Source organism: Schistocerca americana, chromosome X, assembly GCF_021461395.2.
Source record: "Schistocerca americana isolate TAMUIC-IGC-003095 chromosome X, iqSchAmer2.1, whole genome shotgun sequence".
Classification (NCBI taxonomy): domain Eukaryota; kingdom Metazoa; phylum Arthropoda; class Insecta; order Orthoptera; family Acrididae; genus Schistocerca; species Schistocerca americana.
Window position 1 is genome coordinate 868,590,569 of NC_060130.1, and position 18,300 is coordinate 868,608,868.

The 18,300-nt window shown below is 39.6% G+C and overlaps 1 protein-coding gene across 1 annotated transcript in view; it reads right to left on the reverse strand.

Annotated features, from left to right (window-relative positions):
• The window catches only part of LOC124556360 (integral membrane protein GPR155), a 179,626-nt gene that overhangs the window by 51,449 nt on the left and 109,877 nt on the right, over nt 1–18,300 (reverse strand). Inside the window, exons 6-8 of the mRNA XM_047130326.1 lie at nt 2,079–2,244; nt 1,840–1,995; nt 1,655–1,738 (exon numbers count right to left, since the gene is read on the reverse strand). Coding sequence (XP_046986282.1) covers nt 1,655–1,738; nt 1,840–1,995; nt 2,079–2,244 — 406 coding nt within the window. The remainder of the gene's footprint in view (nt 1–1,654; nt 1,739–1,839; nt 1,996–2,078; nt 2,245–18,300) is intronic.

Below are 18,300 nucleotides of genomic sequence, written 5' to 3' on the forward strand. Positions count from 1 at the left end.
CTCTCCTCTCCCGTCCCACAACACTAACTTCACCCAACTGTGCGTATGAAGTGTGCACAAAAAGTAATGGGCATTTTGTAATTTTGTGTTGCATTAGCCTGATTTATGTGATTTTTTCACATTTGTGTAGGTAAACTGTATCTAAAAATTATCTGTGTGGTGATATCCATATTGGCTATTTAGTCTTTTGTCAACTGTCAAAAAGATTGTGCGTGTTTTGGTAGTATTGGTGATCAGTCATTTTGTATACAAATGGACCAGACAATTTGTATTAATGTAAGACCAGATTAAAGTGCAGTTAAATTTAAGAAGTGTTAAGTATTGCTTTTGGTGAGTCTGCTGTTAGTAAAACAATGATTTACCACCCACTGATGAAATCATAGAAAAAGTAAAAGCAATGCATACGAACTAATGCTGAATCACAATCAGAGAAGTTGGTAACAATGTGGGCATATCAACTGTGTCATGTCAAGGGTGGTTTTTTATGCTTTGGACATGAAATGTGTGGCAGTAAAATTTAGTGAGTTTCATACAAAAACAGTGACAGATGCAAGTAGATGAAGTCAACAACAATGCAGAACTACTGAAACATGTCATAACAGATGATGAAACATGGATTTGCAGGTATGACAACAAAACTAAGGATCAATTGTCCCCATGGAAGTACTCTGGATCACCAAGACCACAAGAAAGTTCAACAGGTGTGGTCTAATGTGAAGTTTATGTTCACTGTGTCATCACCTTTAATAGCATCACAGGCTCTCACCACAAGGTCAAATAACCAACAAAGAGAACTACTTACAAGTTCAACACTGTATGCGTGATGCAATAAAAAAAAAAAAAATAAAAATAATAGTTCTCTTTGTGGTGAAATAATTCACGGCTTTTAGACCCTGATAATGCACCTGTTACTACTTTGTTACTCGTTTGTAAATGTTTGGCTGAAAAACAGTACTGTAATGATGCACCAGCTTCCATATTCATCAGATATGGTCCAATTTTACTTTTTTGTTGCCAAAACAAAGAAAATCTTAAAGGATCATCGTTTCACAAGCATATATGAGATTAAAACAAATTTCTATGATAGCTAAAAGCTATCACAAAGAAAGAGTTCCAGAAGTGTTTTGGGAATTGGAAAAGATGCTGGCATACATGCATAATATCTAATGGAGAATATTTTGAAGGAGATAATGTTAATGTAGATAAATGTAGTTCCCACTATTTTTTTTAATACTCTTTGTATAAACATTGTCTCCAGAACATAACCTTCAATCCTGTAATTCCTATGGCTTCTATCTCTGTTCCACACTCACCACTTATTTCGTCACATGTTATGAGCACATGCTGGTGCCACAATCCTACCCCTTCCTTTGCTGCACCACCACACTGTGTGTGTGTGTGTGTGTGTGTGTGTGTGTCAAATGCCTCAACTGTATGACAACAGGTCATCTTTACTCTTTCCCTTGCCTCCTCATTAATCATACACAGCCCCATAATAAATGCAATTGTTATATTTTTCTACCCAAACCAGTAACCTGTATGTGGGACATCCCAAAACACCATCTACACTGCAGTATTGGTAGGATTTATCAGCAGAAGTTACTTTATGCATAAACTATCACAGGAAAGTACAAAAATTAAAAAGAATTCTGACCTGTGAAATAATTAAGCAAAATGTTACTCTGTGGAGAATTTTCTTGTACTTCTTGTTACAGATATAGATAACCAGCAACCATGCCTGTAAACAGAGAATTGTTTTGCTACATATATCATTGGTGACCAACACATTTCAGCTTGACTAGTGTACATATAAAACACCAAGAATTAAACTATACTTACACAAGCAACAATTCCAGCTACACTTATGTCAAATGCAAATGAATCTAGCTCTTGAAGATAACTTGAAGGTGCCATTTTGTCAACAGTAATCATTTTTGCTGACACAAACATGAGTGGAGCTGAGACAAAGGTACATGCAACCATTGAACTGGCAATCTGTACAAAAAGAAAGACATTACAGCTTACATAATGTGAAGCTTTGTGGCAATAAAGAGAAGGAGCAAATTTAGTCAACATACCAAGTCAATATCAACTGAGTACTGTGTTGCAAACACAAACACTCCTGGAGCTGATGGGAATGTCCCGTATAAAAATCCATACGTGCTAAGGTCTAAAGTGTCTGTTGAATTTTCACCAGCATGGAACAGGCTAACAACTTCACGAGTTATTAAGGGTAACACCAACCTATGATAAAAGACACAATTAAAAGTTGTATCACAAGGAAATTTTTGCATGTAAGAGAGAGTGCTGAAAAGTTCTCAACCTCTCCTTGACAGAACTTAAGAATTATGTACTTACTGGTAGTATCTTGGCAGAGACTGAACTTGTCCGCATGTAAGGAATTAGGTGATTTATGCATTGAAGTGGAAGAGGAGGAGGAGGAGGAGGAGGGGGGCAGCAAGAAGAGAGTGGGGGGAGGGGGGAGGGAGAGAGGGTGGAGAGAGGGAGAGGGAGAGGGCTTCTGGTATGTGGCAGAGGTTATATCTGTTGAATTATGCGGGAGGAAGTAATATGTTACCTGACTCTTCCAAGAATGCACACACTAGCAATTTCAACAATAAACCTCTCTATGATGCACAATACCATCTTTGAAGATTGTTGAGCATCTCCATACCACTCTTGCGCCAACTAAATGATGCAGTGATGAAACATGGTACTGTTCATTGCATCTTCTCTCTCTCTTCTATTAATCCAACCTGGTAAGGTTCCCCAACTGATATGTAACACTTAAGGACTGGTCAAACAGGTCTTCTGAAAGTCACTTCTTTTGTCAATGAATTACGTTATCTTAAGATTATCACAGTGAATCTCTGCCAGGCTTGTGCTTTTCCTTTAATTTGTTTTTTAATATCATTCCACATTATTCTACAATAATGTACAAAAGAATTGGATACAGCCTTCTTTTACAAAGCTGCACTCTGATATCTGCCTGAACTGATTTACAAAAGCTACCAGCAAACAAAATCATCAAGGCAAGGGTTTAAATCCTGCTCCTATTTAAACCCATGTCCATTATCTTCACCATCCTAACATTCACAAAGAATACCAGAAATGAAATTCATTGACACAATAAAATGCAGAGATTAAAAGGGTCCATTTACATTCCACTCTGATGAGCTAATGTGTCAGCTTTGTACAGAGAGACTTTTGGAATGAAGGTGCACAACACTTTTGAGGCCATGAATTATGACAACTACTGAAACCACTGATTGTTTGCATGAACCAAAAAAAAAAAAAAGCTTTTCTTTAAATGGATCGTAAATTACCCAGATGACACTCATCCATTGTTTTATCACGAGAGCATTTAGCAACTTACAGCAAACTATAATACAATTTGAAACTTTTCGTACGTGAGAGTTCGATTCCTTAAAGTATCGGGGAGGAAGGGGGGCAGGGTTAACTGGCTATTTTAACGGTGTGGGAGATTTAAGGGTTTTCGAAGGCGTGAAACTTTGTTCTGCCATGACATTCAGCTCTGGGGATAAATGCCAGCAACAAACTTATGTACTAATACCTGCAAAATTCTGCTGAAGAAATAGCTGAAATACTGTAGATATCATGAGAATGAATAAAATGCATGTTTGGTAAGAAATGCCAAAGTAAGTGTAAAGTTGACTGAAGGCTGCTGCAAAGCATATCAATTTATTTTGCAGACGAAGATTACATAAAATACTGGACATTTAGTTATGCCTATTGTTACTGGTGAAACATGGTTATATTACCAGAACTGTCAAAGGATGTAAGAATCAAGACTGAAACAACAGGCTAGGTCCCAGGAACAATATTTTGGGATAATGAAAACCTTCTATATTTAAGCTGACAGGTTACCAGAAGAAAGTACTACAAATCAACAAAAATTGCCAATTCAAGAAACGAAAATGAAAAGATAAACATGAAAACTCATCAAACTTTGTACTATCATACTTTTTTCTCTTTCCAAATATCAACATATATTTGAAGGAAAAGAGTTTTCAGGTGTGGAGATAATGGAAGCAACAGACTAACATTTCAGTGATCAACAACAACAGGCAACTGCACAATGTGAGGTGCCAGCACCATTATTTCCCAGTCTGTTACACTCGAGAGTGATCAGCCGGAAAATAGCTGCTCATACATCTCATCTCCACCTACATCTACAATTCTTGTGAATCTCTATGATCTGAGATGATGGTTTATTTGTGTACATCTGCACAAGCCTAATTTTTCTTATTTTACCTTATTAGAAATTAATGAAACTTTCCCACAAGTACATCGACTTGATTGAGATGAGAACTTTTCAGCATCTTCTTGCACCAATGAATAAAGTTAATAATTATCATGGATATTCAGTTGATTGCTCAGCAGCAGCTACTATTTAAGCATATCAGATACACTATTCATGTCGAACTAAGATTAACTGCCACTACAAGTGCAGATTTTAAAATTCGTCAGGACTCTATAACATATAATTCACAAGAAAAGAATACCCCCCAACACACACACACAAATCATGGAATTGTTAACTTTTTGTTACACTTTCCCCATACTGTGTGCACACTTAGCTGAAATAATCCTTGTTGGCATAAATTCAGTATTCTTTATCAATGAATTAATATTAAGATAAAATTTCACTTATCCTGAGTGTCATACCAAACACATGTTCTGATATCTGACCAGAATATCACACCAGGCAACACACTGTGTCTGGAGCCTACCTCACCGTTTGGTGGTAATAGTGAGCCTTTGTAAATTCATGTGCCCTGCACCACATCACTTGCTTAGTTTCAGCTGACAAAGGGGCATGCCACTGGCTCTGGATGCAAGAAAAGGGGTCACTAAGGGCTACAAACATCACTCTTGCTGTGTGATTAATCTGTTCTTTGAATGCTTAACACACTGTGAGCATCACTGGATCTTTGCTTTGGACTTTTCGGTACAGTTTGTTTGATAGTTATCACCACTGCTTTTACAAGAGTACAGTCAAGACTGGGAAGACTGGCTGGTGTAACTTTAGCAGCTCTGACAGCATGTCTCCACCTTCCACCTAATTGATCCAGAGCAGCTGTATGAATATTTTCTTTGTGTCAGAATCTGGACTATTACAATTCCTCTATAAGATGTCACATCTGGTAAATGCCATAACCCTATCACTTGTGAAGAGTAATGGTTGGTTGGTTTGTGGAATTGAAGGGACCAGACTGCTACGGCTATCGGTCCCTTGAAGACTAATGGGAGAATGTAATAGTCTCCACTGTCATTTAGTTCCAGAGAGGCTTCAAATTCCATCACTGTCACAAGAAACAATCTCAAATGTGTGTCACTTGAATAGTTGATGTACATGGATTAAGGAGAAAATGCACCTTTACACATGCCAATACCAAAAGCACAGACAGTTATATGCTGATTTTCTAATTAGAGACATTCTGTTTCATCACACTCCAGTTTCATAAGAAGCATTAAAACTAGCCAATCCAACACTCAACTAAATACTGTCAGTCACACACACTTCTGAAGTAGTCAAGCCTGCTGCTCTGTGTAGCTAAACTACCTAGCTCGGGTTATAACCTTGCCATCAAATAAAAGGGCTTGAACCAAAACATCATATTAAAGATGTGTAACCACTTCTTCCACTTCAGTGTGACACACACAGTGTTTTTCCATTATGTAAAAACTGCTCTAGACTCTATGATCAAAGACACGGCTGATATCAGTAATGTGTGCAACATCTACATCTACATCTACATCTATACTCCGCGAGCCACCTTACGGTGTGTGGCGGAGGGTACTTATTGTACCACTATCTGATCCCCCCTTCCCTGTTCCATTCACGAATTGTGCGTGGGAAGAACGACTGCTTGTAAGTCTCCGTATTTGCTCTAATTTCTCGGATCTTTTCGTTGTGATCATTACGCGAGATATATGTGGGCGGTAGTAATATGTTGCCCATCTCTTCCCGGAATGTGCTCTCTCGTAATTTCGATAATAAACCTCTCCGTATTGCGTAACGCCTTTCTTGAAGTGTCCGCCACTGGAGCTTGTTCAGCATCTCCGTAACGCTCTCGCGCTGACTAAATGTCCCCATGACGAATCGCGCTGCTTTTCGCTGGATCATGTCTATCTCTTCTATTAATCCAACCTGGTAAGGGTCCCATACTGATGAGCAATACTCAAGAATCGGACGAACAAGCGTTTTGTAAGCTACTTCTTTTGTCGATGAGTCACATTTTCTTAGAATTCTTCCTATGAATCTCAACCTGGCGCCTGCTTTTCCCACTATTTGTTTTATGTGATCATTCCACTTCAGATCGCTCCGGATAGTAACTTCTAAGTATTTTACGGTCGTTACCGCTTCCAATGATTTACCACCTATGGTATAATCGTACTGGAATGGATTTCTGCCCCTATGTATGCGCATTATATTACATTTATCTACGTTTAGGGAAAGCTGCCAGCTGTCGCACCATGCATTAATCCTCTGCAGGTCCTCCTGGAGTACGTACGAGTCTTCTGATGTTGCTACTTTCTTGTAGACAACCGTGTCATCTGCAAATAGCCTCACGGAGCTACCGATGTTGTCAACTAAGTCATTTATGTATATTGTAAACAATAAAGGTCCTATCACCCTTCCCTGCGGTACTCCCGAAATTACCTCTACATCTGCAGATTTTGAACCGTTAAGAATGACATGTTGTGTTCTTTCTTCTAGGAAATCCTGAATCCAATCACAAACCTGGTCCGATATTCCGTAAGCTCGTATTTTTTTCACTAAACGTAAGTGCGGAACCGTATCAAATGCCTTCCTGAAGTCCAGGAATACGGCATCAATCTGCTCGCCAGTGTCTACGGCACTGTGAATTTCTTGGGCAAATAGGGCGAGCTGAGTTTCACATGATCTCTGTTTGCGGAATCCATGTTGGGTATGATGAAGGAGATTTGTATTATCTAAGAACGTCATAATACGAGAACACAAAACATGTTCCATTATTCTACAACAGATTGACGTAAGCGAAATAGGCCTATAATTATTCGCATCTGATTTATGACCCTTCTTGAAAATGGGAACGACCTGCGCTTTCTTCCAGTCGCTAGGTACTTTACGTTCTTTCAGCGATCTACGATAAATTGCTGATAGAAAGGGGGCAAGTTCTTTAGCATAATCACTGTAGAATCTTAAGGGTATCTCGTCTGGTCTGGATGCTTTTCCGCTACTAAGTGATAGCAGTTGTTTTTCAATTCAGATATCGTTTATTTCAATATTTTCCATTTTGGCGTCCGTGCGACGGCTGAAGTCAGGGACCGTGTTACGATTTTCCGCAGTGAAACAGTTTCGGAACACTGAATTCAGTATTTCTGCCTTTCTTCGGTCGTCCTCTGTTTCGGTGCCATCGTGGTCAACGAGTGACTGAATAGGGGATTTAGATCCGCTTACCGATTTTACATATGACCAAAACTTTTTAGGGTTCTTGTTTAGATTGTTTGCCAATGTTATATGTTCGAATTCGTTGAATGCTTCTCTCATTGCTCTCTTTACGCTCTTTTTCGCTTCGTTCAGCTTTTCCTTATCAGCTATGATTCGACTACTCTTAAACCTATGATGAAGCTTTCTTTGTTTCCGTAGTACCTTTCGTACATGATTGTTATACCACGGTGGATCTTTCCCCTCGCTTTGGACCTTAGTCGGTACGAACTTATCTAAGGCGTACTGGACGATGTTTCTGAATTTTTTCCATTTTTGTTCCACATCCTCTTCCTCAGAAATGAACGTTTGATGGTGGTCACTCAGATATTCTGCGATTTGTGCCCTATCACTCTTGTTAAGCAAATATATTTTCCTTCCTTTCTTGGCATTTCTTATTACACTTGTAGTCATTGATGCAACCACTGACTTATGATCACTGATACCCTCTTCTACATTCACGGAGTCGAAAAGTTCCGGTCTATTTGTTGCTATGAGGTCTAAAACGTTAGCTTCACGAGTTGGTTCTCTAACTATATGCTCGAAGTAATTCTCGGACAAGGCAGTCAGGATAATGTCACAAGAGTCTCTGTCCCTGGCTCCAGTTCTGATTGTGTGACTATCCCATTCTATACCTGGTAGATTGAAGTCTCCCCCTATTACAATAGTATGATCACGAAACTTCTTCACGACGTTCTGCAGGTTCTCTCTGAGGCGCTCAACTACTACGGTTGCTGATGCAGGTGGTCTATAGAAGCATCCGACTATCATATCTGACCCACCTTTGATACTTAACTTAACCCAGATTATTTCACATTCGCATTCGCTAATAACTTCACTGGATATTATTGAATTCTTTACTGCTATAAATACTCCTCCACCATTGGCGTTTATCCTATCCTTGCGGTATATATTCCATTCTGTGTCTAGGATTTCGTTACTGTTCACTTCCGGTTTTAACCAACTTTCCGTTCCTAATACTATATGCGCACTATTTCCTTCAATAAGAGATACTAATTCAGGAACCTTGCCCTGGATACTCCTGCAGTTTACCAATATTACGTTGACTTTTCCTGTTTTTGGTCTCTGAGGACGGACGTTCTTTATCAACGATGATAATGTCCTCTCTGGTAAGCCGTCAGGTATTTTATCGTTTCGCCCAAGGGGGGGTCCCTCTAACCTAAAAAACCCCCGTGTGCACGCCACACATACTCTGCTACCCTAGTAGCTGCTTCCGGTGTGTAGTGCACGCCTGACCTGTCTAGGGGGGCCCTACAGTTCTCCACCCAATAACGGAGGTCGATGAATTTGCAACCATTATAGTCGCAGAGTCGTCTGAGCCTCTGGTTTAGACCCTCCACACGGCTCCAAACCAGAGGACCGCGATCGACTCTGGGCACTATGCTGCAGATATTAAGCTCAGCTTGCACTCCGCGTGCGATGCTGGTTGTCTTCACCAAATCAGCCAGCCGCCGGAAGGAACCAAGGATGGCCTCAGAACCCAAGCGGCAGGCGTCATTCGTTCCGACATGTGCTACTATCTGCAGCCGGTCACACCCAGTGCGTTCAATAGCTGCCGGAAGGGCCTCCTCCACATTACGGACGAGACCCCCTGGCAAGCACACCGAGTGCACACTGGCATTCTTCCCCGACCTACCCGCTATTTTCCTAAGGGGCTCCATAACCCGCCTAACGTTGGAGCTCCCTATAACTAATAGGCCCGCCCTCTGTGACTGTCGGGACCTTGCCGGAGAATCGGCCACTGGCCCAACAGGCGAGGCATCCTGTGGTGGCTCGGAAACGATGTCATCACCACTAGGAAGCACCCCGTACCTGTTGGAAAGGGGTAAGGCAGCTGCCACGCAGCCAGATCCCACCTTCGCCTTTCGGCCAGGCACGCGTGAGCCCACCACTGTCCGCCATTCACCCTGGAGTGATGGCTGACCGGTAAGATGCTCACTGCCGGAAGACGCAGCGACATCAGGGGTTCCATGCGATTCCAAGGCCACCGAAGTAGGCATAGGTCTCACCACAGTTGCCCCAACGCCACTACGAGCCGACGCCTGCGCCTCGAGCTCGATGAGCCTAACAGACAAAGCCTCCACCTGCCCCCGAAGAGTGGCCAATTCTCCTTGCGTCCGCTCACAACAACCACAGTCCCTACACATGACTATGTTTACCCTACAAGCGAACGGTGTACTCGCCTTATTAGCAGCAGGAAATCGAAGTGCTCTCTCACTGACGGTCTAACCGACACTGAGCTGTTCTAACCAAACAAACAAAAGCCTGTACGATACGAGGGTCGATAGCAACGGCGATACTGTACACTACACTGTTATTAAAATAAACGGTTGTGTCTAGTAGGCACTCAAACACACAAGAAATTACAAAAATAAAATAGTAACTACCCAGATAACTGAAAATAAGTTGTACCTGTTTGAAGCTCGTAAAAATGTGTAACAAGCAAACGGTGTACTCGCCTTATTAGCAGCAGGAAATCGAAGTGCTCTCTCACTGACGGTCTAACCGACACAAGTGTGATATTAGTGGCTATATTGCAGATATTTGTTTCTTCACACTCCAGCTGACCTCACCTGTCCAGCAAATCCTAAGATATGGAAGTAAACAGCATTTCTGCTAGTTGCATGGATCTCAGCTTACGTCACAGCCTCTACACATGAATGTGGTAATGTACAAACAATGTGTATGCTTTGAGACAGATACAGGAGCCATGTCACCTAATTAATCATGATAGTTATACATTATTAGACTAGCCATAAGTCACTGAGACACTGTTGCCTACAAGAACATTCAGATTCTCATCTGAAGATTTTAGAGAACTCACACAAGACGGTCACAAACACTTTACAAATCCTTGTTGTCGAACTTATCGATACAGCAAATATTTTAAGCCTTGAGGCATCGGTGTTTTCCATTCAAGGGGCTGGTAATAACTCTATGTCAATACCTTATCTATCACTGGAGACATTATATGGTGAATGTTCTGATATTTTTAGTTTTGGCCTGGGCTGAGTGGTGGATTGCCAGGCCAACATCACCTTAAAATAAGGAGCAATGTCAAAATTTTTTTGATCCTGAGTTATTCATATTTCACCAAAACTGAATGTATAAGCTGAATAAGACCTGTTAGTATCACAAAGTGTGCTTGTATCTATATCACAGAGTGATTTTGCATCACCATTTGTTGTAATCTGAAAGCTAAATTCTAAACTGTTACTTTGTAGACACTATAAATCCACAATACTGTGTAGCTGTCTACCCCATTCCACAACCAGAATTGCTGGTGAATGATTTCTCAAAATTGATCTAGTTTAGTTGCAAATACTGTTGGATGTAGCATAATATAAATGGCATTAACAGGGAAACTCTATAGCACCCAGTTCCACCTTATTATGTATCATAAGCCCCTGGTAGCTATTCTTTGGCTAAAACACAAGCTTTCAGAGAGAACAACAAAATGGGTTCAGACTTTGGTGTCACTTTTGAGTGCCTACAATTAGCTGAATTGTTACTGCATGATACATCAGTATAGTAATGCAGACCCAATGTCACAGTTACTCATGAGGCCCAACCTAGATTTTCATAGGACAGCCAATGCATGTTTCTACATTGATACAGATGTCTGACAATTGGTTATGATGTTTCCTGTCACAGCATCCCAAGTTGTGGAAGCTACTGATAGGGATCCTACTCAATAGTATCTCAGCTCCTACTACATCGGGATTGGCCTGCTTGCCCAAACATGTTGGCTCTCACACAACATTTTCACTGTGGCCTACGTCCATGAAACACTGTTAGTATATCAGCGTTGACTTTGCAGGGCTTTTCCCCTGCTCCATGTGGCTTATTACACTTGTTGCACTGTCTAATTATCCATATATCATATGTCTCTACTCCACAACAGCAGAAGCCACTGTTGAGGGTGCTCTCAACGATCTTTGTCACTGAGGATTACAGTACAGTTTCTGGTAATGGTCCACAATTTGCATGCAAGTTACTCTAGGATTTCTGCCCTCAAAATGGGATTCAGCATCTAAGCCCTTGTCTTTCCATCTAGCCTAATGGAGAGGCAGAGAGGACGGTACACACCTTAAGATTTAAATGCCTTAAGCCATGGGAGAAAAATTCAGAAATATGGGATTAACCACATTTTTAGGTCTTGCACAATGATTTCTATGATGTATGGAATCCCGCTGAGAGTATTCACAGCCACCAGCCTCACACCATCCCCAACCCCCACTGCCCCACAAAGCAGAAGTAGCATGAAGACCCAGCTGCCTTTATACATCATCAGCAGTATCCTGTTGGCATCCCCATCTGGACCTGATCGTATGAGTGCTGCCCTAGTTGGACTATGGCAGAAATTCACCAGCTTAAAGGTCACATTATGTATATAGAAGTTGAGGTGTCATTCACCGCTGTAACCAACTCCGCCATCAGCAGGTGCCTTCTCTGCATGGACAGCCTCAACACATTTTTCCACTTCCATCAACAATTGCAACTGACACCACAAAATTACACCATTCTGAGATTATTTGAGGATGGTTGTTTGGCTTCTCCCTCTGCTAGAAATCATCTCCTGCTCACACTACTCATCCAGAGGCTGGTTCTCAGGACACGATTTTGCTGTCCACTTGGCAACCACCACCATAAACAGAGGTATTCCCGCACGGCACCTAATTGCAACTGGGTAAATTGTATGACACTGCAGTGGAATCATTCTCTTGAGACATGATCCTTGGGACACTGCCTGTCAGCAGAGAATCTCAGGTAACATTGAGATGCAACATTTACCAGTGGGCTGGACACCTATTGTGGTCTCTCTTCTTCCTCTTTGCAGCACATGGAATCCCTCAGGTGGGTTCACAGAATACTCACTAGATACAACTGAAGAAATTGTGAAATTTTGATTCGCAAGGGACCTGTATATTTTCAAAACAAATATTCCGACTTTTCTGAAGCATCCAGAACCTACAAAGATGGTAGTAAATCAGTAACTAGGTATTTCAACAAATCATTATTTACTAACAAATTAAAGAACAATGCCAGCATCGAAAGAAAGTGGTTGTTGTACTCGCCTTCCAAAAACTCTGTATTTTGCTTTTTATGCTGTTTATTTTACCCTTATGGCGTAAATCTATGCTCTCCGACCGGGTGTAATGATTGGAAGCACATTAATAACATAATTTTAACACATGAAACTAGCCCAGCACATAGGCAATCTATGATGACTTATCCGGCACAAAGTAAAACAGTTGGTAGAACAGGTATACATTTATCATCAACATAAAAAAGAAGTGGATTACTGAAGAAATGTACTTAAATGGATTGTAGCTGTTGTATAATTTTTGGCACAGAGAGGGCTTCCATTCCATGGCGATAATGAAATCTTAGGATGGAGATTATTTGGGATGTGTGGAATTATTGAGTGAATTCGATCCATTTCTTGCAGATCATTTACAAAAATTTGAGAATCCTGGAAAAGATACTGCTTCTTATTTGTCAGCAAATATCTGTAATGAGTTTATTGACATAATGGGAAAAAAAGGCCCTAAAAATTATAAATGAAGTTAAATTAGCAAAAACTTTTTCCATTAGCATTGACAGTACACCCGATCTGTCTCTAGTTGACCAGCTAACTTTTATAATTTGATACATAAAAGATCGTGTTCCTGTTGAAAGGTACCTGAAATTTATACCTACAAAAGACCATAAATCTGAGTAGTTAACAGAAACCGCATTGAATTTTTTAGAGAATCATGATGTTCCCATAAAATATTGCAGAGGACAAAGCTACGACAATGCTTCAAATATGTCAGAGAAGTATACTGCTATACAAGCAAGAATCAAGGAGAAATGTGAATTTGCCACATTTGTATCATGTGCGGGACACATTCACTACACTTGGTAGGTGTCCAACAGCTGGATGTGTATCAGAAGCAACAGAGTTTTTTGAAATTGTTCAGAAAGTGAACAACTTTCATCGAGGTCTACCCATCAGTGGAATATATTGACAGGAGATTTAGGTTCAAAAAAAGTTGTTACAAGTCTTTCACAAACCAGATGGTCAGCACCAGATGGTCAGCCCCAGATGATGCAGTAAGCACCCTGCATGAAGATCATAAACAAATTACAGAAACTTTGATGTTCATCACAGAAGATACAGAACAGGCAAGAGCAACTAGAGATGAAGCCCATAGTCTGTCAAGAAAAGTGCGAAAGCTAGAATTTATTATACTAACAGAAATTTGAGCTCTATATTGGAAAGAATAGACAAAATAAATAATTATTTTCAGAAAGAAATAATAACCCTGCACATTGCAACTAATTTGTTTGCTTCACTTGATTATTTTATCATTAATCTCAGGGATAAATTTGACGATTTCAAATCATTTGCCAAATAAAAAAGAAACCCAGAATCTGATTACAAGGACCTATGTCTAAGAAAAAAATGTAGAAGCTTGTGCCAGAATTTTTTAGATGCCTCTGCACTGGCAGTCCATCTGAATGGAAAAGAGGAATTCACAATATAAACGTTCCTTCCCATAACTGATACCCTGAGCACTCAAAAACAGCAATCAAGTTCATATGAAAACATTAGTCAATGTTTTGGTTTATTTTTTTGCTTGAAAACTCTGAATTCCGAAGAGATGAGACAAAATTGCAAAGAATTATCTGAAATTATGAAGATGTTAACAAGCAATAGTTGGAAACGGAATGTCTGCATTTAAAAGAATACTTGAAAATTGTTCACAGTAAAAATGGGGAACTAATAGTACATTGGAAATACATCATCTTTTGAAAGAAAACAAAACTGAAGACACATTTCCAAATGTAGAAATCGCATTGAGAATTTTTTTAAGCATGGTGGTAACCAACTGCAGCACAGAACACTCCTTCTCCAAATTGAAAAGAATAAAAAATGAATTAAGAAGTACAATGCTTGACTAGAGATTAACCAGTTTATTGCTGATGTCCATAGAATGTGATATGCTCAAAAATACAGATTTTGGAAAAGTGATTAACGATTTTGCCCATCTCAAATCTACAAGGGTACCTCTTCAATCAACATAGATTTTTAAGCACTAACCTGTGAATGCTAAAAAGAGTTACTTTTGTGGATTATACGAGGTGTGGCTAGAAAAAAACCGGACTAGTACTGGTGAAACAATAAAACGAATGCAATAAGGCTGAAAGTCGCGTGGCCTGTCACGTGACTCTCGCTCCGCCTACTGCTCGAGTTTCATCTGCCTCCTGCACTCACTCTGCCCGTGGCGTCTGTTTTAAGTAGTTGACGTTTTGTCTGTGCGTCGGAAAATGTTGAGTGTACAGAAAGAACAGTGTGTTAACATCAAATTTTGTTTCAAACTAGGAAAATCTGCAAGTGAAACGTTTGTAATGTTACAACAAGTGTACGGCGATGATTGTTTATCGCGAACACAAGTGTTTGAGTGGTTTAAACGATTTAAAGATGGCCGCGAAGACACCAGTGATGACTCTCGCACTGGCAGACCATTGTCAGCAAAAACTGATGCAAACATTGAAAAAATTGGTAAACTTGTTCGACAAGATCGCCGTTTAACAATCAGAGCAGTGTCTGAGTTAACAGGAGTTGACAAGGAAAGTGTTAGGCAGACTCTTCATGAAAGTTTCAACATGAACAAAGTGTGTTCAAAAATGGTTCCAAAGTGTCTCACAATTGAACAGAAGGAACGCCGAAGAATGATTTGTTCTGACATCCTGGAAAACATTGAAAGTGATCCCACCTTCTTACAAAATGTTATTACTTGTGATGAATCGTGGTTTTTTACTTACGATCCCGAAACTAAATGCCAATCGATGCATTGGAAAATTCCTGGTTCTCCACGACAAAAAAAAGCACGAATGTCAAAATCGAAATTCAAGGCAATAATGATTGTTTTTTTTTGACATCAAAGGGACTGTGCACATTGATTGGGTACCAGAGGCACAAACAGTGAATCAGCATTACTACATTAGCGTCCTGGCTACCCTACGTGAGCGAGTACGGAGAAAACGGAACGATTTGTGGAGAAAAAAGTCGTGGATCCTTCACCAAGACAATGCCCCAGCTCACAGTGCGTTGTCAGTGAAGAAGTTTTTGGCAAAACACAACATTCCCATCTTAGATCATCCACCCTACTCACCTGATTTGGCCCCCTGTGACTTTTTTCTTTTCCCTAAAGTCAAGTCAGCTTTGAAAGGAACTAGATTTGAGACTGTTGAAGCAGTAAAAGAAAAAGCGACGGAAGTAATGTATGGACTTACCGAAAATGATCTGCAGCATTGCTATGAACAGTGGAAAATTCGTATGGAGCGGTGTAGAGACCGAGGAGGAGAGTACATTGAAGGAGATAACATGAAATTGTAAATAATTGTAAATAAATGTTTTTTCCAGCATCAGTCCGGTTTTTTTCTAGCCGCACCTCGTATTATCTATTCATTTATAGAATGAATGCAGAAATCATGGCAAAAGCATTTAACAAACTTCTGAATTGCGAGGAACCCAAAGAACCCTTACAAATCAACATAAATACCCCAATAAAAACCAAACCTAACAAACTAGACCCTCCAACCTTCCAAGAAATAGAAAAAATTCTTAAAGAACAAAAAAATTATAAGGCCTGTGGAGAAGATCAGATTTTTGTTGAAATGAGGAAATATGCAAGTGACACAGTCAAGACTTCCTTACACATGGCTCTAACAAAAATTTGGGTAACAGAACGATTTCCCGAACATTGGACCACAGCTATCATCCACCCACTACACGAAGAAGGAGATAAGAGCAACCCAGACAACTACTGAGGAATCTCTCTCCTAGATTGCGCATACAAAATTCTATCCAAGATCCTATATGAAAGAATCAAGGAGCAATTAGAACAGGAGTTAGGGGAATATCAGGGAGGTTTCAGACCATGGAGAAGCTGTGCAGAGCAGATAATTAGTTTAAAATTGATTATGGCATACTACAAGAAACGGAACAAACCTCTGGCAATAACATTTGTAGATTTTAAGAAGGCATATGACTGTCTCCACAGACCTTCAGTATTAAAAATTTTAAGAAATCTAGGACTCCATACAAAACTAATTAAAATAATACAACTCACTCTAACCAACACCAAATCAAAAGTGAAGTTTAGAGGAGAAATTTCGGAATCATTCCTCATAAAAACAGGCTTAAGACAAGGTGACTGCCTATCACCATTACTGTTCAACTGTGCACTGGAATACATAATGAGAGAATGGTACAAGGACAATCCAAAAATTATAAGAATTGCAAGTGCAAAAGATGATATTAGCTTAAACTGCTTGGGATTCACTGATGATCTTGCTCTCCTAGCCAACACCGTTCAAGAAGCCAGGCAACAAGTGAAATCACTACAAGAAATAGCAGAGAAAGTAGGCCTTAGAATATCATTTGAAAAAACGGAGATTATGCTAACTGATCCACAACTTGCCAACAAAATTACAATAGGAGAACAGAAATCAAAATTGTTGATAAATTTAAATATTTAGGTAAAATAATAACATACAATCTAAATGAGAAGCCATCATGGCATAATAAAATAAAAAAACTGAACTATGCAAATTACATTACCAAAACTACATACAACAAAAAAAGCCTATCTATAGATGCAAAATTAAAACACTATAAAACAGTTACACAACCAGAAATAATGTATGCAGCTAAAACTATCTTCAAAACAACTAATACAGCAGAAATTGACTGAATACTAAAAATAGAAAGAAGAATGATTAGGACATGTATAAATAAACAGTATAAAATAAATGGACATTGGAGAATAGCATCAAATGAAACAGTATATAAGAAAATAGAACCAGTCATCAGCACAATCAGGAAGAAACGCATCTCATTCTTTGGACATCTGATGAGAACTCCAGAAAACAGAATTAGTAAAAAAAAATAGTACAAAAATTGTGCAATAGCAGGAGCGACATTAAATGGATCACAGAAATTAAGGGCCGGCCGGAGTGGCCGTGCGGTTCTGGGCGCTACAGTCTGGAACCGAGCGACCGCTACGGTCGCAGGTTCGAATCCTGCCTCGGGCATGGGTGTGTGTGATGTCCTTAGGTTAGTTAGGTTTAATTAGTTCTAAGTTCTAGGCGACTGATGACCTCAGAAGTTAAGTCGCATAGTGCTCAGAGCCATTTGAACAGAAATTAAGGAAGATACAAAAGAACTTCAAATTACAGTAGATGACCTAAAAAAACAAGACAGAGAAAACCAGAATACTGCAAGACCCGCAAACCAGACTACAAATGAAAATCAATAAAAGGAGTACAGGAAGAGTGGTCTCAGATGAAGAAAGAAAGAAAATTTCTGAAAGAATGAAGAAATATTGGGCAGACAGAAGAGAAAAACACCTTTCATATAAGAATAGACTCTAATAATTATATAACCTAAATATCATATTAAGTTATTGTTAAACCAAATTGTATCCCTGTGTAACAACTTGTTTACAACTTTGTATTTTTGACTACAGTGGTCCAATGAAGGCCATAAAATAAATAATAATAAAAAAATCTATTCATTTAATGTGACAGTAAAGAAGTAAAAATATATCTAGAACCTTGCTTATCTACTTGCTTAGTCTATTCTAACAAAATAGTGCTTTAACAAGGTTATAGGGGCTCCATTATCTGAAAGTGCCCAGGGCCTCCAGTAGGTTAAAGACAGTCCTCAATGGAAGTAGACGTATGCTTTGGGCATTGATCTTCTTTTGGACACACTAATTTCTACTAAC